Below are 27,608 nucleotides of genomic sequence, written 5' to 3'. Positions count from 1 at the left end.
TTTATTATTGCAATATAAGTTTGACCATGACCTACAGCTGCGAGGAATGTCTTTCACATTTTTCTGATTCAGATAAATTGAATAATCTGAAATGTAATGGAGATTGCCGGCGTACTTTTTGTATGAGATGCACGGGGTTAAATAAATCGACCACAATTAGAACACTGATTAGAACAAAAATTTTCCCATCTAAATCTTTTTTGTACACTATGTGACTCACCTAGCTTAATATATTTAAATGAAAAAATAACTAACCTGTCAAAAACTCAAATACCTATAGAAAACTTTGAAGCCTTAACACAAGTTACTAAAAAACTTTCTGATAATCTGCCTGTTTTTATAGACACTTACGATTTGTTAACAAAAAATGACGACAAACTGGACTATCTTATCAAAAAAAAAGACGAGATCCATAGACTAAATAACCTGGTGAATCCTGAGAAGGTTTTAACATGTATAAGACAGATGGAACATGATCTTTTCAATATATCGTCAGTTTTTTACGGCGGTTCAGATGAGACTATAAAAGTTCAAATCCAAGACTAAACTTCTACTGAGATTAAGTTGGGATTAGAAAGGCTCTCTTCAAATATCAGTGAAATATCAAATCGAATGAGCAATATTTCTTAAAATCTATCTACCATACTAACGAAAAAAGAGGTATTGAACAAAATACACATTTTATGCCACCACAAGTACCCAACCTGGGTACTTGTGGTGGCATAAAATTCTCAACGTTGCGAAGTAAGTCCAGAGCAAAAATAAAAAAACACAGGAGATAAATGTCACTTTGTAGTTATTAGTAACTTAACCCCAATGTACACCCCTATACAAGTGGTACACCTTATTAAATAGAAGCTAGGTATCAAAGAATATATTAGATGTTACGCCCTCGTTAAAGATGCCGACATAGCAACTGGTTCTTCATTTAAAATAGGTATAAAATCTAGATCATCTATTAACTTATTATTTAATAAGGAAATTTGTCCACCTGGTGTAAACATTAAATGGTCCATTGAATCTTCATATTCCGAACCATCGCTTTCATCTGAGTCACATAAGAATCAGACGAATATCAGAAGTCCTGTTAGCCTGGAAAATCCAGTTACCAGTTTATGCAACAACAAATATGAAGTACAGAACACAAACATATGTTCAGACAAGCAGGCCATCGAAATTTGCAAATCTAAGAATCCTTTCCATTCGCATATTAATTTCATTAAAAAAGATACTTTAGAACCATCTATAAATCTGGATCCTTTGACTTGACCAAGAGTTAGATTAACCAATAACTCTAATAGTCGATATCTGCTAGCCAGATTAAGGGAACCAGATATCTTAAAAGCCATTAAACTTCATCTTGCTTTTACACGACCAACCTGTTTCAGTATTTTATGGTGGATTTACCAACACAAGCGTTAAACTGTTTTTGGCATCCGAAGGGCTTTCCACTAAGACTGAAGATCTACGAAAAATTCTTCTAGAATTTAACGATGCCTATGGAATTGGTCCAGATGAGGTTGAAGCTGATCTTGCTGCTTTTAGGTCCTTTCTCACTTCTGAAAGAATTATTAACTTACAAAAATCAAGGGGGTGTCACCGAAATTACTATTCCTCTCTCTCCAAAACGAAATTTTTAAACATCACGACGTGTTCTGAAGGACTAGAAGCCAATAAACTTCATCTTGCTTGTCTACACGACCAACCTGCTTCAGTATGTTATGATGGATTTACCAACACAAGCGTTAAACTGTTTTTGGCTTCCGAAGGGCTTCCCACCAAGACTGAAGATCTACGAAAAATTCTTCTAGAATTTAACGATACCTATGGAATTGGTCCAGATGAGGTGGAAGTTGATCTTGCATCTTTTAGGTCCTTTCTCACTTCTGAAAGAATTATCCACTTACAAAAATCAAGGGAGTGTCACCGAAATTACTATTCCGCTGTCTCCAAATCGAAATTTTTAAACATCACGACGTGTTCTGAGGGACTAGAATCCTCAAATTATTTTAGTGATAACAACTTTAGCATGGTTCTGATTAATATTCGTTATATAAGATACAAAACTGATGAATTGTTTTGCTTCTAGAGGAATTAGGATTTCCCCCGGTAGTTGCGGTTACAGAGCACTGGTTTGAAATCAACGAGCCTTTCTTTGTAGAAAAATACATGATTTTTCTTTGGTAACAAAATATGACTTTCTGTTAAATGAAGCCTACTTTGAGTTTTCCTTAATTTACAATAAGAATCTTAATCTTTATATTATTTGCATTTATAGATCACCTGGCTCTTCCGTAGAACTATTTTTTCAGAACCTGCTAAATTTGTTAGATGACCTGCCCCATGAAAGCAGAAAAATTTTATACGGAGACTTCAACATTGATTATGTTGCTGCTTGTGCTACACAAATATCCTTGGTCAATATAATTGAATTGTATGGTCTAACAATGCACGTAGATTCTCCTACAAGGATTACTAAAACTTCATCTACCATAATTGATTATATTGTCTCAGATTTATCACCCCTTGATGTGCACTCTACAGCTATTAATGCTGGACTATCTGATCATGAAGCAGTTTATACGAAGCTTAATATCTTCAGCAAACCCTCCTCAAAAACCCGACGTTTAGGCAGGATTTTTTCCACTCGGAACTTTCGTAAATTCCAAAATTTATGCTTAACCTCTGAGTGGCAATTTCCTTCTTTGGACGTGGACTATATTTTCCGTGATTTTTTGGATAAGCTTGTCTGTATCTTCAATAAAGCATTTCCTTTAATTACAATTAAGTCAAAACATCGTAAACCCTGGACTACCAAAGGTACACGAATATCAGAACTTATAAAATCAGCTAAAAAAGTGTACTGTCAAAACCGCCTGGGAAGCTCTAAAAGTATTGTAAAAGAAACTTGGTCCATAATAAACGATCTTCGAAATAAAACCCACACTTCTCAAACATTTTCCCTTCCAGACCCTGAAAATCTAAATGCATACTTTGTTAATGTGAGTAAAAATATTACATCAACTATTTTGCGACAACATGATCCAATTTCCTATCTCCCTAGTTCAAGAAAGGTATCGAACTCATTCTTTATAAAACTATTTTGCGACAACTTGATCCAATTTCCTATCTCCCTAGTTCAAGAAAGGTATCGAACTCATTCTTTATAAAACCAGTTGATATAGCTGAACTGATCCAAACAATCAATAGTATCAAAAGCAAATCTACCTGTAGTACTGATGGTCTATCGATAACAATTTTTTCAAATCTCCCAGGAAATGTGTTGGAAGTCCTCATCTCACTAATTAATGATTCTTTTGAGAAAAGCAAATTCCCAGAGTGCCTAAAGAGAGCCATCATTATTCCTCTTCATAAGGGTGGTGAAAAATCTAATACTTGCAATTATAGACCTATTGCACTTCTACCGGTACTCTCCAAAATTATTGAGAGACTCATAAAAGCCCGACTTATGTCTTTTCTCGTTGAAAACAACATTTTATCACAAAATCAGTTCGGCTTTTTAAATAATAAATGTACCACTGATGCCATGTGTTCTGTACTACATGACGTTTACCAAGCACTGAACAGTAATCTTCACACTGCCACCGTTTTTTGTGCTTATGCCAAAGCTTTTGATTGTGTAAATCACGGCATTTTGATAAAAAAAAACTAAATTTCTACGGAATTCGAGGTATTTCTTGAATTGGTTCCTATCTTACTTGGATGATAGGAAACAACTGGTTAAAGCAAGTGATACAGACTCTAGTCTCAAAAACATTGTATGTGGGGTACCTCAAGGTTCAGTATTGGATCCTTTACTTTTCCTTATATCTATTAATGACATCACTAGTTTACAAATCGATGGAAAAATCTGGTATCGCAAATATAAATTAATATCGTTTTTTGTCCTTTGCGCTACACGAAATGTGCAAAAATTTATCGACTGAAAAAGATGTTTTTGATGTTCTGAATTGAAAGACAAAATTCAACTGAATAAAAACCGATTCGTATCCACTGAGCCGTTATTATTTTGGTATCTTTCGTTCCAAATAAATATAGTAATTAAAACTGTGCTGATTTAAATTCAGATATGAATGTGAGCTATATTTATTTTTTAGTGTGCGAAAATAACAATGCCTGTTTTGACATTAGCTAGATTTATTCTAGAATACTCATTAATGAATTACGAGACAGTCACTATTAGGGATTCCAAATTGGCATCAGCTGCTCTTTATATAGCACTTAGGATGCAACGTATCAGCCACTGGACTCCAACATTGGAATTTTATACAGGTAAAGTATTTGATGGATATTTTAAAAATTTAAGTTGACCCCATCTTCTTTGCCTACTAAAGCACCCAGAATATATTAAAGAAAAATGGGAATATGTATAAATTAATGTATCTCTAAATAAAGAAAATAAAAATTGAACTTATGAAACAATAAAGTATCCCGAAAAATAAAACAATTTAATCATTAATGTCAAGTTGAAGAACTTACTATTCGTTGCAAGATATTTCGGATTTAATCTTAATTTGAATTTAATTTTAATTTTGATTTAAAGTAAATTCAATTAAATTTAATTTAATTTTTTCATTTTTTACCGTTCTATGTGATTAAAAAATAAGAATTATCGCAGTTAAGGCCCCCCCCCTTGAACGTTATTTTTCATTTTTATTTCTTTTCATTGGATTCCATTAAATTTCAAGATTTAAAAAAAACTCACACGCATTGTTGATGCTTTTACAATTTTTTTATTTTTATAGACCCGTAGGTTGAGTGTACATAACCTAAAAATGAATTTTCTTTCGAAATGGTTGCAGAAATGGTTTATTGTGTGTATTTTATAAAAAATATATATGTTTGATGCTTTCCAGATAGGTTTTTTAATGCGCGGATTAATAGTGTTTAAAGGCGATAAAAGATGGAAAAATCGAGTAAAAACTTCCAAGAACCCGGCATGTATTTCCCAACCCGACCGGAAAATACATCATCTCATGTTTTTCAAGCACATACCTTGAAACGTGTCATTTAATAGCACATAACAGAAAAAAAATAGAAAAATTCAAGAAAAAACTTGAAAGCCCAGTTTTTTGCACGTTTCAAGAAATCTCTAGCTTTTCTGAATATAGAAAATACATGGTGTCATCATTTAGAAAATTTTTGAAGACATGCTGCTGTTTAATAATGTAGAAAGGTAAGAAAAGTTGGGTAAACCCAGCCAAAGCCCCGAATAACCCTTGAAAACCTGGGTTTTCGCATAAACGATGATTGTATTTGCCTCTTCGAGGCCTGAAACCATTCTTTTTCAAATTTTTCCAGTTTGAATTTTTGTGGCATGGATTCAGGTTGTATTAATCTCAAAATATATTATTAACTCCGCAGAAACTCACCAAAAACCCCCAAAAACCTTGAAAAACATGTTTTTGTGGTTTAAAGGTGTTCCGCCCAATTTTTGAATGTCCTATATAGGAACCAGTTTCTTCAAATTATATTATAATCTATAAAAACTTTATTTGACCCGTTTTTATGTTTATAAAATGGCTAAAATCCCCTTAGAAAACCAGTTTTTCGGGTTTTTGAAAAACCAAAAATATAATCATAAAATTAGAACCAAAAAAAATCAGAAATATATTTTTTTGTAAAATACACAAAATAAAAAAATTGGAACTGCAGCCATCTCAAAAAAAAATACGCTTTTTTCGAAATAATATAAAATTCATTATTAGGTTATGCACACCCAACCTATGGGTCTACAAAAAATAGAAAAGTATTGTAAAAGCCTTATGGGCATAGGCGCAAAATGTCACTTGTCAAAACGTTCAATGTGTTTTAAATGTATTCATTTTTTCGAATCCTGAGAAAACTAATAAATATTTTTGAAAAATTTAAACGCAGAATGAAAGATTTATTGCTGAGGGCCGAAAGTCTCTGAAAACTTCTATAATTTTTATTTTAATAAGTTACAGGGGTAAAAATAAAAGAGAACATTGAGTGTGATTTTCAATTGCAAATATTTCATTCAAAAGAAACTTTTTATTTATTCTAAGAGACTTTCGGCCATCGGTAATAACGCAACCTTTTAATCTGCGTTTAAAGTTTTCAAAAATACTTGTGAGTTTTCTCAGGATTCGAAAAAAAATGAATATACATATTTAAAACACATTGAAAATTTTAACAGGCGACATTTTGCGTGTTTCCCTTAACTATGCGTGGGAACTTTTTGAAATTTTTATATTGATTATAACCCACTAAAAAAAAAACAAAAAAGTACATATTAGCAATTTAAAAAATTATGTTTTGTCTGTAGGGGAGGGGATAGCGGCCTAAAATTGCTCTGAGTCATATTTTTTAACAAAAAAATTAAATAATTATTTAAAAATAAAATAACAAAGATGTGACGTTTGTAACGTTAAAGTCTTTTTGTCTATTTAAACGGGGTATACCTTTTATAGCACTTTATGAAAAATTAAAAGCAATAAATGATCAAATGTTTTTTTATAAAACGTTTAACATTTTTTTAGGTTATAAATTAGAAGAATTCAAAGACGTTGTAATTATCTTAAATACAGGTATCAATCAGCCTCCCAAATCACAAATAATGACAGTAAGAAACAAATATTCTCATAAAATATTTTTCGAAGTAGCGAAAGTACCACTCCTAGGAAACAATCAGCTGTTCTGAAATTTTTTTCGAAAAGTTTCGAAACATTTCATGTTAACTGACGTTATACAATATTTTATTTTTGTATGTAAATTTAGCTTCGATTGACGGTCTATAAATAACAGGATGTTAGCTTGATGTTATTTTACATAAAAAAAAAGTTTTAGCAATGTATTTTAAAATATTTTATTTGTGTTGATTTTATAATTTAATGTCTTGTATAAAGCGTATAAAAAAACATGCTTTTCAATTCGTTTATCGCATGTTGCCACAAGGACAGTGTACTATTTTTATTTATTTTTTAGTTTGAGTGATTTTTGTGGGACAATAATTTGACTTGAATTTGCAGTTAAACTGACTGGTTATAGTATTTTTAGTATTATTAAAATTAAGAGTACGATCCTGTACTGTGTTCGCTTCTAAGATAAGTCCCGCAAATCAGAAGCCCACATTTAGCTACGTGACATTGATTTTGAGAGCGATTGTACAGGGGTGCAATAGGCCAAAGCGTTTACAACATAAAGCCTGAATTAAATTTACACCTTATACCTCGTAGTACATTTTTCTCTGCCATTTATTATAATAAATGGTGTTTTAAAAATAACTAGAGATTTAAAGTAAACAATTTACCAATTTATAGTAAACAAACTATTATGAAATATAGATTTAATTTTGTATATTTAAAAAAACTTACTTGGAGAACAGTTATTTAATAATATGTTAATTTTATTGCAATACTAATTTTAAAATCGAATTTACGTACTTATTCTTCTGTATGAAATTTTATTATAAGTGAAGAACACATGTCGAAAGTATGACAGTTTGAGATAATTAAATGCTAATACAGCTCCTAAAGTTCAAAAAGCCGCAGTTAGAGTAGATGGAGAACTGAATCCCCTATGTGACATCAATGTGGGAGTGAGATAGGGAGACGCACTATCAACAATGCTGTTCAACCTAGTTCTTGAGGCAGTTATCAGAAAAACCAATGTAACCGGCCATATAAATACCAAGACAGTACAAATTACTGCATATGCAGAAGATGTAGCTATCATTAGTAGCAGCAAGCAACGACTAATGGAAACGCTAAAGAAAATTGATCCTGAAACACGAAAAAGAGGGCTTAAACAACAAAAAACGTAAGTATATGACGGTCAAAAGAACACGTGACAATGAAAATAGTACCACAAAAGACATCTATACCATCGACTGTGTGGATGCCTTCACATATCTGGGCACATAAATCAATCAGAAGAATTCCGTAAGTCGCGAAATTATGCACGTATTTCCAGTGGGAATCGTACATACCATGATAAATTAAAGATTAATGACATCGAAATTATTAGACAAAAGAAGCAAGATACACTTGAGTCCAGGGTTCTTTACCCGTACATCATTTAAAGCATACGAAATAAGTCGGAAATTTACTCCACTCAACAGTAAGTGACAGAAAGTAGCTACTGCTCCGATCACGGGTTATATTATAAAATTTGACTTTATGAAATAAATAGAATGTCAAATAATAAGGAGTATAATTAATATTTTCTTTTTGTTATTTTATTCACTTTGGAGAAAATTTAAACACAACCATTCCTTAACTGTGTGAATGAGGTTAGCTTTGTATGTTGTAAAAATTAAAGGCAAACTCCAATATAAAATTATTTGTGACAACAACTGTTTGTGTAATATAAAAAACTTAAAAATGCAAAAATTCGACAAAAAAATCAACAGACTGACATCCACAAAAGTAAACAAACCAGAAACGTCACAACTGTACTTAAAATCTGAAACGATTCCCAACCGTCTTTTTTTGTACCTATCTCTTTTCAATATACTGAGTCTAGAGCGTTCATAAAAATAACATGCGTTTTTACTTAATAACAGGCGGTAGCTGGATTGTCTTTAGTTTCATGCGTGGAAGAGAATGATGCTAGAAAAAAAGTATGTGTTTTATCTGGCAAGGTATTAATGACGCACGGGTAAAGAATCGTGGACTCAACTGTAACTATATACACAACATTGATTAGACCCGTAATAAACTATGGTTGTGAAACCTGTTTAAGGGGCTATCCTAGTTAGGGGAGTGCTATAGATTTTCACTTCGGAAAAAATCAAACAAGATAGAACTTTTTGTAATTTCATTAGGAAATGTTTAATAAACAACATATTAAAAAGTTCTACTCGAGAAGTGGGTGCTTCATTTTTTATTAAACAAATGAACTTCGAAGTTTGATGTATTTTTTAAATAACTCCGAAAATATAAATTTTAGAACAAAACTGACTTGACCATTGAAAAATTCAGAAAATTTTACAAAAAAAAACCTTATATAAAGAATTTTCTAAAATTAAATCTGTATCTTCTATCATTTTTTATTTATAACGCTAAAGTCACCCTTCTCACAAACATTGGTGCACTGTAAACTAGCGTACGACGAAATGCACGGTTGAGTTTTTTAATGTAATTCTGTAACTAATGGATCAAATGAAATTTTACAAATTGAACCTAAAAGAAAAAATTAAGGTATCTTATGGTTATAATAAAAAGAAATAAAATGTATGGGCATAAGTACGGTGGGGGCGGAAAGTGAGCCTTACGAATTTTGTTTAAAAATGTGTAACTAATACAATTTTTCTTATAAAACCCTCAATTTTGCACAACTTACTTTTCAAGCATCGTACTAAATGCTGTTTCATTAAAAAAAAATCTTAAAAATTTAATTCAAATGATATTATGACGTCTTAAAAAATGTAATTTTTGAAATCTTCGTAGTTTTATAGAATTACCACCACTTTAAGACGGTATTACTCAAGTTTGGACAGATCTATTACAGTTTTAAAGTGCTTTTTTAAAGCTTAGGATGTAATCTTTAAAATGCACTAAATTATTTCACTTTAGAAATGAAATAGACTATTTGTTTTTGAGAAAATTAAGAAAGATAACAAAAATTTAATACAAAAACCGAAAATTACCAGCTAAAAAAATGTTTATATAAAATGATCAAAATTTTTCTGTAAAACTGACCTAAAATACATTTAATAATAAACCTCAACAATTGTAAATGTTCAGCAAAAAATTTTTTTTAGCTGTTATACAGTACGTCTGCGTAACTTGGAACCTATTGATAACTTTTTTAATCAGTTTTACGAAAAAAAGTTGTTCTTTATAAAATACTCTGCATCGTATATAATCTAAGATGCAGTCATCAAATTTAATGAATTTTATACGAGTTATTGAAAATTGTTATTAAGAAAAGTTGTTTGGAATTAAAAAATTTGTTTTAGTGTTCAATTACTTCCTTCTAATTAAAGTATTGTGAATAATAAAGACACTTTTAACTCTTAAGAATAATTCATATTTTTTACATACCTCGTATAAAATTTAAAAAGTTTAATATCTGATGGTTGTATCTTATATTTTAGACCAAGGAGAGCATTTTCTGAAGAATAACTGTTTTTCGTAAAAGTGATAATAAAATAGTTATCATAATTGTAATAAAATGATGATGAGTATCCGTAATTTGAGAAAAAAAATTTAAAAAATTTTTCGAATAGAATAATGTAATTGTATATTTAAACATAGTTTTTAATTTCAAACAACTTTTCATAATAGCATTTTTTGATATTCTGAAATATAAAGGTACTTTACTCTTTAACGAAATTCATATTTTTGACATAACTCGTATAAAATTGATAAAATTTGATATCTGATGGTTTAGTTTTAGATTTTTGACTATCCAGAGCATTTTATGAAGAATAACTTTTTTTCGTAAAATTGATAATATAAAAAGTTTTCCATGTGGTTCCTAGCTACGCAGACATACTGTATAAGAGCTTCTGTATAAGAATTTTCAAATTGCAATGCCATATTCGGATTCAGTATAATCAAAAACAAAATAGAAATATATTTGATCAAAGTAAAATGATGAATTTAACGATATTTTTAAAATTATTAAAATACAAAACAATTGTTATTGTTTAAACAATTAGCGGCCAAATCCGCGAGTAGAACTTTTTACTTTAACATGTATATAAACTAACAAAAAAAGTTTTAGAAAAATATAAGCTTGTTTGAATTTTTCCGAAACAATGCATGTTTTCGTTCTAATTGCACTCCCCTAAGTTTAAAAGTACGAAATTCATATACTTCTTTTGGGTATCCCAACACCAAATTGTTGTATATGGTCCACATGATGTTCAGAAAAAGTCACCATTTTGAGCGTTGGATTTGGTGGTGAGGGGGGAGAAATCGGTAAATTCGGAGTTTTTTACGTCTTTCGTCAATATTTCTAAAACTATGCGGCTTAGCATGAACAATGTTCTACATTAAATTTGAAATAAAAAAGGCCCTACGCATAATCCTAAAATGAACGGTTCCAAAGTTACGGAGGTAGTACAGTATCATCATAAAATAAAAAATACTGTACCAATTGTTTTGAAAATTTGCATGAGCATTTATTATAAAAAGAAGTACATGTAAAACCATTTTCATAAAAAATATTAAAAATTAAACGATTTATGCGCCATCTACTGGCACCATGAAAATAAAATCATGGCTCCACTGCTGCAGTGATTGAGAAGAGATCCTGAAACATAAGATTTCAAAGTGACTATTGAAATATAAGTTATTTCCTATACCATCAACTAGGATTTTTGAAAAATATTAAAATTTGGAAAAATGACGGAAGTGTTGAAATTTTTTTTTTAAATTAGCTAAACCATTTTCAGTTTCAAAAACCGCCAAATTGACATTTTTTATCCGATCAAAAAACCCCTAGTTGATGGTATAGAAAATAACTTATATTTCAATAATAACTTTGAAATTTTATGTTTCAGGATCTATTTTAGCCTAAGGCTCCACGGGCGACAAATTTACGCTGGCAATAGCCTTAAAACGAACTTCGGTTCCGCGGAACGGAATAGGAATAGCCGAACTGAACCGACTACGCACAAGTCCTGTAGTCGGTACAGTTCGGCTATTCCTACTCCGTTCCGCGGAACCTTAAGTTCGTTTTACGGCTACTGCTAACGTAAATTTGTTGCCCGTGGAGCCTTAGCCTTAGTCCCAATCACTGCAGCAGTGGAGCTATGTTTTTATTTTCACGGCGTTAGTAGATGGCGCATAATTCGTTTACTTTTCAATACTTTTTTTATCAAAATTGTTTTTTATCAAACATGTACTTCTTTTTATAATAAATGCTCATGCAAATTTTCAAAACAATTGGCACAGTACTTTTTATTTTAGAAATTCCCAAAAAAGTATATGAATTTCGTACTTTTACACTAGGATAGCCCCGTAATGACGAAAAATATGAAGTCCAACTCGGGACATTCGAGAGAAAAATTTTGAGAAAAGCATATGGCCCGGTGCAAGAGGAAGACGACACATGGAGAATCAGTAAAATGACCAAATTAATGAATTAAATGAAAGGTACGATATTGTAAGATTTGTGACAAATCAAAGACTATGAAGTCTGGGACATGTCCAGAGGCAAGAAGATACAAAAACAAAGAACATGTTACAATGGAAGCCGATAGCAAGACGAAAAAAGTAAGGTCTAGTAAGAGGTGGTTGGATGACGTGGAAGAAGACCTGAAAACTATGAATATAAGACAATGTAGGAGATGAGCACAAGAAAGGATTGAATGGAAGGGCGTAGCCAGTCAGGCGAAGACCCATCCAGGGTTATGATGCCCACCATATTTATGGAAACATGATTGTCAAAACTTCGTCTACAGAGGAATTAGTGAACGGTATGCCAGTTGTAACCTCGTACAGAGCGCTAATTTTGGTGGTGGCGACATATGGCGGTGCTATACAGGGTGTTTCATTGGGAAACGGAAATACTTTAAATGTGAATAGAGGTCACCGAGGCGGTTCTAGGTATACTACATTTTTTGCCCTACCGCAGTGGTTTCCAACCTTTTTGTACCTGCGCCCCCCTTAAAAAAACAAAAAATTGTTGCGCCCACTTAATTTTTGAATCTAATTTCATAAATACTCAACTGATATTATAATTTATTTGATGCACTACAGAATAATATACAATATCATGTAAAAATATACATGAAAAATAATAAAATTTGCTTGTTAATAGTGTTTATCCCATTTTTAAATTAATTTTCAGACATTTTGTTACAATTTCCTCCTTGTAATAAACAATTGTTACAGCTGCATGCCTCCCCTGCAACAGTCTCGCGCCCCCCTAGGGGGGCGCGCCCCACAGGTTGGAAACCACCGCCCTACCGACTTTTATAACCGAGTTACAGGGTAATTTATCGATTTTGTCAATTTCTTTCCTAAGCCATAACTTTAGAACCACCCTGTATATTTTTTTGATATTTGGTACACATGTGCCTCATCCAAAACCCAAACGATCGACATATTAATCACAAGAAAAATCCAGGTCCGGATTAACAAAAAATTAAAAAGTAATTGTGACCTTAAAAGAACACCCTGTATATTGAAATTCTGAAAATCTGTTTGCATATTTGAAAAGAGCACAAAAAACTAAGTCTAATCGTTCGCTTCAATTTTTCGGCCAGACAATTTTATGACTTTAATTTTGAAATTATATTGAATTTTTTAAGAACTCTGACATTAAAAAGCAGGTATTAACTTTTAATTATAAATTATTAAAGCTATTGAATAAATACTCATTTTAAAAATAATCAATACTTATTTACCACATTGGAACGACCCAATTATTAATCACAAGAAAAATCCAGGACCGGATTAACAAAAAAACGTAAAGTAATTGTGATCTTGAAAAAACACCCTGTATATTGAAATTTTCAAAATTTGTTTGCATATTTGAAAAGACACAAAAATCTGAGTTTATCGGTTTGCTTTAATTTTTTGTGAAGGAAATTTGATGACTTTAATTTTGAAATTAAATATATTGATACTTTTAAGAACACTGAAATTAAAAAGCAGATTTTTAAAGCACGTTTAACAATAAGTTATTAAAGTGATTAAATAAATACCCATTTTAAAAATAATCAATACTTATTTACGACATTCGAACGCCCCACTTACAAATCACAACAAAAATCCAGGTCCGGATTAACAAAACAATATAGTGTAATTGTAACCTTGAAACAACACCCTGTATATTGAAATTTTCAAAATCCGTTTGCACATTGGTATGAAAAGAGCACAAAAAACTAAGTTTAATCGTTCGCTTCAATTTTTTGGCCAGACAATTTAATGAATTTAATTTTGAAATTATGTCGAAATTTTTGAGAACTCTGGAAACTCGTAATAAAAATTGCGATATATGTAATTTCAAAAGTAATGTCATTAAATTGTCTGCACAAAAAATTAAAGCGGGACATTAAACTTAGTTTTTCGTGCTCTCTTCAGGTGTGCAAACGTATTTTAAAAATTTCAATATACAGGGTGTTTTTTCAAGGTCAATTACTTTGTATTTTGTTGTTAATACGGACCTGGATTTTTCTTGTGATTAGTAAGTGAGTCCTTCTAACGCAGTAAATAATAAATGATTATTTTTAAAATTAGTATTTAGTCATTAACTTGAATGATTTATTATTAAGTGCTTTAGAAACCTGCTTATTAATTTCAGGGTTCTAAAAAATTTGAATAATATATTTAATTTCAAAATTAAAGTTAATGAATTTTTGCACAAAAAGTGAACCGATAAACTCGGATTTTTGTGGTCTTTTCAAATGTGCAAACAAATTTTTAAAATGTCAATATACAGGGTGTTGTTTCAAGGTCACAATTACTATATGTTTTTTTTGTAAATCCGGACCTGGATTTTTCTTGTGATTAATAATTGGGTCTTTCCAATGTAGTAAATAAGTATTGATTCATTTTAAAATGAGTATTTATTCAATAACTTTAATAATTTATAATTAAAAGTTAATAATACCTGCTTTTTAATGTTGAGTTCTTAAAAAAATTCAATATAATTTCAAAATTAAAGTCAAAAAATTTTCTGGCCTAAAAATCGAAGCAAACCATTAGACTTGGTTTTTTGTGCTCTTTTCAAATATGCAAACAGATTTTCAAAATTTCAATACAGAGGGTGTTATTTTAAGGTCACAATTACTTTATAATTTTTTGTTAATCCGGACCTGGATTTTTCTTGTGATTAGTAAGTCGGTCGTTTGGGTTTTGAATGAGACATATGTGTACCAAATATTAAGAAAATGTACAGGGTGGTTCTAAAGTTATGGCTTAGGAAAGAAATGAGCAAAATCGATAAAACACCCTGTAACTCGGTTATAAAAGTCGGTAGGGCAAAAAATTTAGTATACCTAGAACGGCCTCGGTGACCTCTATTCACCATTAAAGTATTTCGGTTTCCCAATGAAACACCCTGTATAATAGTATTTCTTGGAAAGGACATACCGAACTTGATGATGCTACGCCATTTGCCAGCCATATTGGATATGACAGATTCGTGCTAAGGCGTCTTCCTTGTCGCTAGAATAGTGAATACTTACCTTGGTGAGATTCAATTTAAAAATTATATTGGCCACCATAATATAGCATATATCGGAGTTGAATCTGATCGAGCATTTATATGACACTTTAAAACATCGCATTCGCAAAATTAATCCTAAATCTGTGACACGGGGAGGACTAAGGATTGCAGCAAAAAAAATTTCACTTCACATGATAATTTCAAAATATGCAATATTTTTGTCCGCTAGTGTATTTAACTGAATGCAACAGAGTGAAACAAAAAAAAAGAAGAACTTATGTTGGAGGGAAAGTAAAGAATGATATACTCCAACAGAAGTAAGGAAAAAAAAGAAAGTAACTAATGGGACAAAAATGAACATAGATGGGATGTAACGAAGAGAGTGTAGTTGGCTTCTACGTTGAGGAGCCGCAGTAGGAAAAATACTACTTGCCAGTAGTATTAGTGGAGGAAAGTGGAAGGATGTAGAAGTGAAGAGAAGAGGCAAACTGAATAGAGTTGGGCTAGCAAGAGATGCAAGAGAACAACTTGACACAAGGATGGTTATGGCTCGTTTGCATGCCTGTCGAAGAACAGTAGTTCATAGTAGATAATGATGACTAAAAAGTGAAATAATAAAATAAGAATAATGTACTGAAAATGAATAAAGATGAGTAATTGCTAAAGAAGAACAAAATAAATAAAACTAACAAATCATGGGCGCCAAGAAAATGATATTCGATCACTCTCCCAGGTATCTTACACTGCTGTCAAATATTAACTATATTAAATCAGTAAACATGAACATAAAGGAATAATAAAAATAAATGATATACAAAATAAATAAATATTTATTAAAAATAACTACCTAGATTTTTGACAATCTTTGAGTAATACAAAAGTTATATCGATCTAAGATAACAACAATAATGTTACCTGTTACAAAATTATATAAGTACCTCTTACTTACATATAGGGTACAACTCACATGAGTCCTCTTTACCAAATGGTTATAGTACGCTTGCTATGTACAACTAAATTAAAACCCGAAAAATATATAAATAAATAGGCAAAAGCCTGACGAAGAGAACATCCAATGATGAATTAAGCAAAATTAATTAATAAAAGTTATAAAAATGAAGCTAAGATAAATACTGAAACTATGACCTAAATTATCCGAACAAATGGAATAAAGCGAATAAATATTTGGGAAACAAGCAAGTAATATTACAAAATAAATATTAAACCAATAATAAAGTATAAAACCCTAATTGTCTAGGCATGATTACCTTGTGCACACAAGTAACTTACCATAGATAATAGTTTGGGAACCAAATACACTAATATTCAAATATGTTATAATAAAAACCAAATGTAAGCTAAATTGGAAAAAAAAATATTAACAAACATAGTGCATTAATCAAATGTCTGAAATATAAAAAAAACCAATAGTTACTAAAAACACATCACTAAATGTTCCCAAACAAACCCATTTATCGAACGATTTCCTAAAGAGGTTGCGGTTGCATCCTCGAAAATGAGCACCAGGATGGTGCGACCCCATGACTCGTTTAGGCCCAGGTGCCAAGACGAAAAGGAGTCGGAATGCCCCAAAAAAAAACTTGTTTCCCCAAGTGACTACTGCCAGAGTGACTTGACTGTGGCTGTAATGGTTTCCCTAGGTGGTCAAAGGGGCTACGACTTCACGTCGTGGTTTCTCCAAAATGGCGGTGATTTTTATTAAAATTCCAGAAGGAGTTGTGTTACCCACATGTCTCCCTACTGCAGAAAACCATTTGTGGTAACTTTTCACTTCACTTTAAAATTGCTGGATGTTAAATAAAATAATTATGATAGAAATCAACCGCCATTTTATGGTACCAACTACCCATCTTACAGCCACAAGTCAAGTAACGAACATGCCTCTCTCCTTCCAAGAGGAGCATCTCAAACGATCACAGAACATGAATTAAATAAATGTCACGGAACGATTCGACAAGTGTTCCGTAGACGTCGACGTGTGACGTCACGTAAGTGGTCCTTTACGAGAAAATTAAAGAAATTAATTAAGCGATCAAAAGAAAATAATTATAAAAATAATTAAAGCGCTAAAAATGATATTATAACGGGTGGACCGTTACAAGAGCCAGTGGTGAAACTTTATTTCCAGTGAACTATTTTCGTCCCATCACCCCATCACATGTTGTTCGATTTAAACGTGAAAAACTTTACAAACAACTGTTTAGAATTTCCCTAACAATAATTTCAAAATTATTTTAATTGCACTCGGTAACAAAATTAATAAAATTAAGACTAGTATTTTCTAAAACCCACAAAAACATTCACAACTTAAAAATTTTGTAAAGAGGCGCATTGTTCTATTTGGTTAACAACCACCTAATTCTCGATATATTTTGTTAGATTTATAATTTGGTAGAGGGCTAATGCATGAAAAATAAAATATATAAATAATTTCAATGTAAGATATTTTATAAACAAAAAAAAAATAAAAAAAAAACGAAAAATTAAGTTTGTGCTCTTAATATCACAGAAATGTATTGCATTGAAAAATTTTTAATCTACAGAATTTCAGCTTGATTGGAATTGAGTGCGGATCTAAAGGTGTACTTAAAAGGGCAAAAAAATTTGCTCAATCATGAACAATAATGGTTGATTGTGACGTGACAAAATTTCAAGCAATTTACGGTAACGACGATGAATATCTATCAGAATGGAACAATGTGTAGCAACTACAATATTGGGCGATAAGGAGCAACTCGAAGAAATTAGACAATACTTTCATACATCAATTTACAAGGGAAGAAAAGGAAAAGGCATATCCGACGATTCTGAGGGAGTAGCCAAAAGATAGACAATTTGTGCTATTACGTAATGAAAGAATAAAACCATGATTTGTCGTATCATGACAAGATTCTCTGCAAAAAGTTTGTAGATCCGGTTTTTTCTACAAAGATCAGCGAATAGAAATAATAATATACAGAGATAAAATTAGTATCTGCATAATAGAACAAACATGAAGATTGTCCTAAATAAGAGAGTGTATAAACATAGGATGCTGGATACAAATATGAGAACTCTTACAAATAGCTATCCAAAGGTAAGAAGCATTTACTAAATGAGGGAGAAATATAAATAACAAATTTCTAGAACTAAAATACTCTCTTCAATGCACAGTGGTTCCAAATCTAGGGATTTTCATGTTTACAGTTGCTTTCTCATAATGTCGTGGAGTCGTAATACGCAGGTATAAGAATCAAGACTGGATGTTTCTTATTCATAGCTCAGGGACAAGACAAATGAGCCATGTACGACGTTATTTTGGCTGGTGAAAGTGAAAAAGCGCGTATATTTTAAAAAGGCTGTAAAACGTTTTGTAGTTTATCTATTTCCTTCTTTTTCTAGTATGTATCAATGTAAAGTATAGGTTGACTTAAAATTTAATAAAAATAAATGCATAAAATTTGTTAATGAATAAACAGTAGAAATATACTTGAAATAATCAAAACTTGTAATGTAAAATGTACGTTTAGTGATCTCAATGGTTTATCCATTGAGATGGATATAATCACATTAGTTTAGGCCTTTGCATTACTGGCACTTGTTTGAATACAAAAGTGTGAAATGACGCATATTAGATGATTCTGGCGATTGTACATAAGTAATGGGTTCTAAATATTGTACTTCACAAAGAAGTTGGATTCGTAATCAGCAATTTCAAAAGTAAAAGTCCTTTGTAGTGTAAAATTTCAAAAAAATGTGCGTTTAAAATAAAATTTTTGAGAAATTCTTTCCGCCATATTGGATCCGTTATTTTGTTTTTGAAATAATAATGTCAGATTTGTAATCAGCGACTTTAAATTACCAAATTTTGAAAAAATATTGCGTTTTGATTGATATTTTCAATTTCTTTCCGCCATTTTCTTTAAAAAATGTCAGATTAGTAATCGGCGGTGCCAAAAACCCTTAAATACGAAAGTAATTCCGAAGTGTATTCATTTTCCCACCTTTTCCGTGGCTTTCCTTTTTGTCTTACACCCTGCATCGAAATTTATCGAGGACTTTTTTGTATTTTGTTATTAAATAAACAACAATCTTCTTTTGTGTTTTTATTAATATCGGTAGATAACATTATTATTTGTACTTACGGATTAAAATAAATAAAACGATTAATATAAAAATAATTTCATATAAAAATTTTGTTACTATATTTCTATATTAACTACATATTTATTCTACCTACTACTAGTACTATCAGTGCTTTCTTTTCTTCTTTGGATGCGTGAACACTTCTTGCAAGGTACTTGTCTAGACCAACACTTCATATGATAGCAAGAGCCACATTTATCACATCTAGACACAGATCTCATCTGCCATGGGAATATCACCTCATCGGCGCCACAGAATTCGCAGATAAAGCCTCGAGCTAGGCATAGCTACAACAAAAAAAACTTTAAATAACAGTATTCCTAACTAGATAAAGTGCAAGCTGTATTCATAAATGGATTTAGCCCTAGTGATCAACCCTTTGCACAGCCCTAACACAGACAGAAGAGATACTAAAATTATAGAGGCTATTTATTGGAATCAGACAGCAATCATAAAGACCAATGGTAACACGTCAAGGCCAATTGATATACAACGAGGTGTCTATCAGGGTGGTGTGCTATCACCGATACTGTTTAACGTCTACTCTGAGGTAATATTTGCGAACGCTGTCGCTGTATCGCACTCATCAGAAAGAATCAGGATAAATGGTCAAAGAGTAAATAAAATCCGCTATGCAGATGACACGGTATTAATGACTGATTCGGACCATAGTCTTCAGATACTGTTAAATAGGGTTACTGAGAGTTATGAAAAAATGGGGATGAAGATCAATACAGTAGACTCCCGTAAGTTACCTACCTAAGCTACCTAAAAAATGCCCATTTATTATTTGTAAGGATCTAGAAAACACAAAACACTTGGATACTCTGGCATATATTTAACACATATGAAAAGACAGAAGGTTACAGAACACTACAAAATAATACTTACAGAACTGTAAGTAGGACTAATAAAATTTAGAAATGTTACTGTATGTGGTTGGCTTCGTAAACACTTAAAAAAATCTTCTATTTTTTTTCTAATAATTTTTTATATGCAAAGTCACGCCATTTTTTAATAAACATTACATCGATGGCAGTTGCCTCTTTTTGCTGTTCGATATAGGTAGCGGCCAGTTGCAAAGCTCCAGTTTGCCTCCAGCGTGGCTTATTCTATTTTCTTCATCTTCCTCTTCTATCTAAGCAGCATCTGCGTCGGTATCCTTCTCATTTTCCTGGCGAATGACACACTCAGCGATTTCGTCGTCGTTCAAAATCTCGTTGTATAGCTGCTTTTCAAAGTTAATCCACTCCAGAACATCTTCTTCAACAATGGGACCACAGTTCGATAGTTGCTGAAGGTCGTGAGATAATGCTGCATTTTCATCAAGTTCGCAACAAGAATGTTGTTTGGCTCATCTGTTGTTGTGTTTGCTTGGTAAATCTTATCTTCTATATTTGGCCAAACTTCCTCTTGGGATACTTCCTCTTGAAGCACGCAATGGCTCCTTAGTCCATCGGCTGTTGAAGACTCGGAACAGCAGTAACTTATTTTTCATCGTCACACTGAATATCTTCCTGGTGAGTACGCGCGCTGTCAGGAAGTAGAAGTGCTTTGATGGGCAGTTTTAATTTTGTAAAATGTTTTTTCACTTTGGGAACAAATTCGTAAACGAACTATTGCCTGAACAAATATGTGTCCATCCATGCTTATTTCTGTGACCGATAATACACTGGGAGAGTTTCCACGTTTATGTTCATAAACGGTATAGTGAAGTTCGATGGCTTAACAACGGCAGAAGAGTAATAGACAACTCTGTGTTTAATTATTTTGGAGATAATACCCCACATAATAATAGAGAAATCGATAGAATATAACAGGTCACTGGTACGTATCTTCGTAGACTTTCACAAAGCCTTCGGCACCATGGAACTAGGCAGCTTTATAACCGCTCTGAACAACAGAATATACTGCCGCTTTACAAAGTTAGTATAAAGATTGTAACAAAATGCCACAATGCGTGTAAAACTACATGATACCACTAGAGAAATACATATCAAGCGAGGTGTGAGACAGGGCGACACTCTCGCACCTAAATTATTTATAACGGTCCTCGAATACGCCTTTAATATGCTTAAGTGAGAAAATAGAGGAATAAAGATAGATGAGGAAATGCTCAATCATCTGTGTTTTGCCGACGATATAGTACTTATCACCGAAGATCTAGGTCAAGCACAACAAATGCTATAAGAATTAGAAAACGTATGTTCAACAATAGGTCTAAAAAACATCAGTAAGACCAAATTTATGACAAATTTAGTTTCCAGCCAATACCTAACTATCCAAAATCAAGTGGTCGAATTGAAAAAAAAAGTATATACAGTCGGTGTCCCGGAAAATAGTGCGTTCATTAAAGGTGTGGGTAGAATGCACCATTTAAAAGAAAACTTTCTTATAATTTTTTTTCTAACGTCGTCTGTTGCCTCAAAAAAATAAAATAATATCTTTTACTAAAATTTACATTTGGCAACCCGGCAGTTTTATTTATTTTGACATAGCGAAAATATTTAAAATGATTGTAAACACAAACAGTCATATCATAATTACCTGTAACCAGAGAATACATCGTATTGTTGTGGTATTGTCATGATTTCGATCGCAAGTATCAGGTTAATTACGTAATACCTATAGTGTATAATTAGTGCAAGATTTAGGTACACCAAGGCGATTTATCTCGAAGTTTAAGGATTTGTAGATGGTTTCAAAACAAAATGTGTAAAGTGTTGTGTGCAGATAAAGCTTGTTTTACGAGAAATGGTGTTTGTGTGTTTTACTTTAATAATGCCAAAAGTATTAATGTATGGGCTTGGATTATTAGTAATCATCTGATTGAACCACTCGAACTTCCCAGAAGATTGAATGGAGAAGTGTAATATGTACTCAAATTTTTTGTAACATGTTCTACCGATAGATACTTCTTGAAGACGTAGCTTGATTGAGTTGATTGTGATTGTAATAAAAATTTCTCATGTAAGTTAAAACACTATACAAACCTTATTTATTAGATATTTAATAAACACAAATATGCTGTTTTTCTATCACTGGTATCAGTATTTTATCAAAACATAATATTATGCCTAATGGTCGATGATTCATGATAGTTGAGTTCCAGTAAAATTATTTTTACACAGAAGAACGAACGCAGCGTTGCCGGCTGTATTTGCATTTCTGTGGACATTAATCAAATGCATTAAAATTAATAAATTATTTTTTTGAAAACTGTTGACTTTACAAAAAAATTTTATCAGACTTTTTTGCTCTAAATGGTGCACTTAGCCCGTACCTTGAAGGAACGCACTATTTTCCGGGACACCCTGTATATCTCGGTCATGAAATCAGAATAAGTAAGGATAATCAGACCTGTGAATTTCAACGACGAATAACACTTGCTTGGGCGGCGTATGGTTCACTAAGAGACATATTTAAGAGCAATATCCTGATAGCTATGAAACGGTTGACATTTGTCCAATGCGTTCTTCCTATTATGACATACGGAGCAAAAACTCTCACTCACTAAAAATGCGAGTGGCACAAAGGCGCATGGAAAGATCGATTCTCGGCGTGACAAAAAAAGGAACCAAGCCGTGAGGAAAAATACAGGTATCACTGATGTCGTCGAACGCATAGAGAAGCTGAAATAGAATTGGGCAGGCCAAGTAGCGAGACGAAAAGACTCGAGATGGACAGGAAAACAGAATTCTACTTATGAAATTAAACACCATGCCGTGCAATATAAACATCATTACAGCATACGCACCGACATCTGATAGCACAGAAGAAGAAATAGACAACTTTTATAATGAATTAGACAAAACACTAGAAGAAACCAAAAAAGAGAAAGTTAATATTATTTTTGGCGACTTTAATGCGAAGGTAGGAAAAGGAAGAGATGGAGAAGTAGTAGACGATTATGAACTAAGAACATGTAATGCGGGAGGAGAGAAGCTAGTTCAATTTTGCAAGGACAACTAACTCATTATCAAGAACAAATGGTACCTGTATGAAGAATATACCCCTCTAAAGCCCCTAGAGATGAGGGTGAGAACATAATAAGAAATCAGATTGACTACATCATATAAACCAAAGATCCGTAATGCCATAGTATCGACTAAAGTTTGCCCATGGCTAGATATAGCAAATGACCACAACTTTGTTTTAGCAGACATGAAACTCAACCTAAACAATATAAAAACAGCGATCAAAACACCTAGAATTCTAATTATTAATTATAAATCTAAGAAGACTAAAAAAGGAGCTCTCTGCCAACAGATCAAAGAACAAATACATAAGGAAGTCTAGAAAGTAGACAGACAAGAACAACTTAACGCTAAAGAAAAATGGATAGTTCGAAAAGTTTCTGAGGAACATCATACAACAACAACTGGAGGGCGATACATCCCCTAAAAGCAAACAATGGATAACACAAGAAATAAGTCACTGATATCGGAAAGGAGGTTATACAAGAATAAAAACAACAATACAAAAATGTAAATAAAACAAACAAAAAATCAAAGAAGCGAAGGAATTGTGAGTATCAGAAAACTGTGCAGAGATAGTAAAGTTAGAAAAGCAACATAGCTTTATTATATACAGGGAAATTAAAGAAACAGCTGCCATATACAAAAAAAGAGGTATTGAAACACTGGTCAAAAACAACAAAAAACAATAATTGACAGTGCAGAGAATCAATACATGGAAAGAATGTATAAAAGAGCTATTTGAAGACTAGGAAAGAATGGACACAATAGAACCACGAGGAAGAAATGGACCTACAATTGCCAAAGGGGAAATTGAAAAAGCACTAAAACGTATAAATAAAAGTGGTAAAGCCAAGGCAGTGGCGTAGCTAGCCCCGCAGGGGCCCCGTATCAAACTTAGTCGCGGGTCCCTTTTCCACGACTAATATGGAATAGTTCTAAAAAAATGTTACGACAAAAGAAGCAAAAACGCTTGTATTGAACAAAATATTTATTTAATATAGTTATAGAGTACACAAATAATTACAAATTAAAATGCTCCTACAAGCCAATAATATATTACCCAAATAATTTAAAAATGAACTTTTCTCGCCTTTTGTTCGGCAAACTTATTTATTAAAACATCCATAGCTGAAGAAGATTTAAATTTCTCTAGACATTCGGTTTCTATAGACAGCAACAACAAGTCTGATAGAGTCCAGAAAAAGTAGTTTTTAATCAATTTCTTTATCGTATGTCTTTATCTTTATCGTATTTAGTAGTCAGTCTTTCTACTTGCTCTTTTATAATTTTATTTGGAAATGATATAAGTTTCTCGGCTTGTAATATCAAAAAATGTACTATTCAAGTCACAGAGACTTTGAAACCTTTGTTTGGTTTTAGAAATCAACATATTCAAACTGCAATAATAATATTGACCTTGAGGTGCCATTCCAGGTCTGAAATCCTCTCATCTTCTGATAACTCAGCAAAAAATCGCTTTGTTACTTTTCGTTTTTTATTTTTAAGAGGAAACAGTAGCGATCAACAGGTAGCAAAAACGCGTTCCAAGATTGCGGCTGTAATTTTGAATATTTTTTCGAGATATTTGGCATACGTATTCGTAATATAATAAAGAATGGCGGTACAGAGCCCAATTTGAAAAACATATTAATATGGGGAAATTACTCTGTAATTAAATACATTATTAAAAAAACGAGCCTGTACCGCCATTAAGAAGAACAAAAAAATACACTTTCTTCAAATAAACTTTTTTATCCTATGCCTAGATTTTGTGTCATTTTGGAACTACTAAAAATTTTTATTTCATTAGTAGTTCCAAAATGACACAAAATCTAGGCATCGGATAAAAAAGTTTATTTGAAGAAAGTGTATTTTTTTGTTCTTCTTAACCTTTCCGTGGCCGTGCGGGGCAACTTGGTTACCCCAGATGCGGTTTTGTCTTTATAACTTTTCAAAATATTTTTATATTTTTTTATCCCTCCAGGTAATCTTAGAAAATATATTACTAAATCGTTTTTTTATAAAAATTATCAAATATAATTTAAATTTTATACCAAAATTAAAATTAACTACTCGGGGCACACAGTGCAAGAAACCCCTGCCAGAGACATTCAACAATATACAAGTCGAAGATGCAGCTTTTGTGCCAGGGCACGTGATAGAAAGACTCAAATATCATATAGTACATGCAGAAAACCAATTTGTACCATACATCGAGAAGAAAGTAAAACATTTTTATGCCCTGACTGTAAAAATCAGGAATAAAATCAAATTGTAATTACAGGTAAAAATAAAAAAATGTAAATCTTTTTAATAATAAAAACAAACTATTTCAGTTACTAGTGCCTTATTATATAACTTTCCAAACAATAATGTAAAATTTAAACGAATTACTAAAGTATTTTAGTGGGATAACATAGTTGCCCCGCACGGCCTGCAGCGTAAGTTTTTATAGCACGGTTCCGGAAAGGTTAATGGCGGTACAGGCTCGTTTTTTAATATTGTATTTAATTACAGAGTAATTTCCACATATTAATATATTTTTCAAATTGGGCTCTGTACCGCCATTCTTTATTATATTACGAATACGTGTGCCAAATATCTCGAAAAAATATTCAAAATTATAGCCGCAATCTTGGAACGCGTTTTGGCTACCTGTTGATCGCTACTGTATCACCTTAAAAATAGTTGTTTACCCCCACTTTTTTACTAGGTTTTTAGAGTCGTTTATCAAATCATCAAATTAATTTTGATTTCTTTGATTTTTCAGTTTATAAAATTATGAAATGAATTTTGGTGTCTGTAAATCATTGTTTTCATTCTGTAGAGCTTTACAAACAGGGTTGATTATTTCAAACAATGATGAACAAAAAAGACTACAAGCACTATAAAATCGTAAATTTTCTAAACAGTTATTATATTTTTACATGCATCACGTTCATCTTTTTTAGTGGAAATTAAATTTATTTCAAATACAAACAAAGTTTTCATTATCAGTAATTTTTTATAACCGAAAAATCATCGTACCTTAAATACCATCTAGTGGAACATACCTACTTTCTTGAGAGTAATTTTATATTTTTCAGATTTATCGTTACTTAACATTGACCAGTGTTTTATAATATTAGCAAAAAAATATATATGTTTTCTAAATTATCAAAAAAAATTTACACTTCAGAAACGCGTGTTTCATCATCATTTAAAATTAAATTTAATACATATATCACACAATGAATGTAATCTGCATTTGGGGCAAGTTTCTTTTATAAATGCTTTTAATCCTGCATATGCACCAAACATAACGTGTGCACCATGGTGACCCTGCCCTCTTCATTTAGATAAATCAATTCCATATTCTGTCACACTATTTAAAATAAGAGTTTTAAGTCCGTCTGCACTGCAATCGGCTACTGATATGAACCCCAAACAAGACTCACAGGTTTTGACATACTCATTGTTTTCTACTATTTATTGACATGTATCGAAAAACTACAGAAGGTTGGTCAGTTTTTGACAAGTCTTGAGTTGTATCCAAAATAATCGCCATAAATGAAGCTTTTTTAAGAGACAATTGTTTGAATTGCGGGGCTTAAATAATTTATCTCATCTAGCCGAAATTTCGGCTTTAAAATAAGTTCTTTTAAAATATAATCATAATTTGATATTAAACAAAAGATAAAAAATAGATATACATAAATATAATTTGTAGATAAAGTATAGATTGATTAGGTACACGTTATTCAATGAAATATTCAAAAGTAAAGCCATTACCAAAATTGCAATTTTGCATTATACAGTGCCTCACACACACCCAATGGTGAATGGACAATGAAAATTAGCTTAAACAAAGAAATTCTGTTCTTATGGTATAGCCGGCGGCGGCTAATAGATATACATAATACATAAATATAATTTATATATAGATAAAGATTATATTATTACACGAAAATACCGATAACAATACAAAACACTTCTTAAATAATGCACACGACCTAATAGTGAAATTGTAGAATATTCTGTTCAATTTTTTAAATGAAATTTTATTTTGACATGGCGGGGCCCCTGCATTTCGGGGGCCCCGTATAATTGATACGGCGGTAGTTACACCTCTGAGCCAAGGCCCGTTGGCCCAAAAACAGGAGACAGTGGAGGGTTTCCGAGTTATTCAGGAAGCAAAAGATTGATCCTAAAAGTTGGTATTTTCAACACCAAAACTGAAACATTGGAAATTGGCAAGATGTGCTATTTTCGAATGAAACTAGGATTTGTGTAAAATCAGATGACTGAGGAATTTATGTACATACTTAAAGGTCGAGGAAAACAAGCAAGAACGGAAACTGCCAGAGCTGTTCAGATATATAGATGAGG

At 32.0% G+C, this 27,608-nt stretch overlaps 2 protein-coding genes across 8 annotated transcripts in view; one reads left to right on the top strand and one right to left on the bottom strand.

Annotated features, from left to right (window-relative positions):
* LOC114331259 (G2/mitotic-specific cyclin-B3) overlaps positions 1–17,622 on the top strand; it is a 77,420-nt gene extending 59,798 nt beyond the window's left edge. For all 6 annotated transcript variants that reach the window (XM_028280768.2, XM_028280764.2, XM_028280765.2 and 3 more), the window contains 2 exons: positions 4,119–4,293; positions 6,525–17,622. In XM_028280768.2, coding sequence (XP_028136569.1) covers positions 4,119–4,293; positions 6,525–6,685 — 336 coding nt within the window. In that variant the 3' untranslated portion in view covers positions 6,686–17,622. The remainder of the gene's footprint in view (positions 1–4,118; positions 4,294–6,524) is intronic.
* A 1,585-nt stretch (positions 17,623–19,207) lies between these two features.
* LOC114331271 (run domain Beclin-1-interacting and cysteine-rich domain-containing protein) overlaps positions 19,208–27,608 on the bottom strand; it is an 87,340-nt gene continuing 78,939 nt past the window's right edge. For both annotated transcript variants that reach the window (XM_050649192.1, XM_050649193.1), the window contains exon 9: positions 19,208–19,547. In XM_050649192.1, coding sequence (XP_050505149.1) covers positions 19,347–19,547 — 201 coding nt within the window. In that variant the 3' untranslated portion in view covers positions 19,208–19,346. The remainder of the gene's footprint in view (positions 19,548–27,608) is intronic.

This window comes from Diabrotica virgifera, chromosome 4 (assembly GCF_917563875.1).
Source record: "Diabrotica virgifera virgifera chromosome 4, PGI_DIABVI_V3a".
NCBI lineage: Eukaryota > Metazoa > Arthropoda > Insecta > Coleoptera > Chrysomelidae > Diabrotica > Diabrotica virgifera.
The sequence above is the reverse complement of the archived record's forward strand: the minus strand, read 5'-3'. Positions and strand labels throughout refer to the sequence as shown.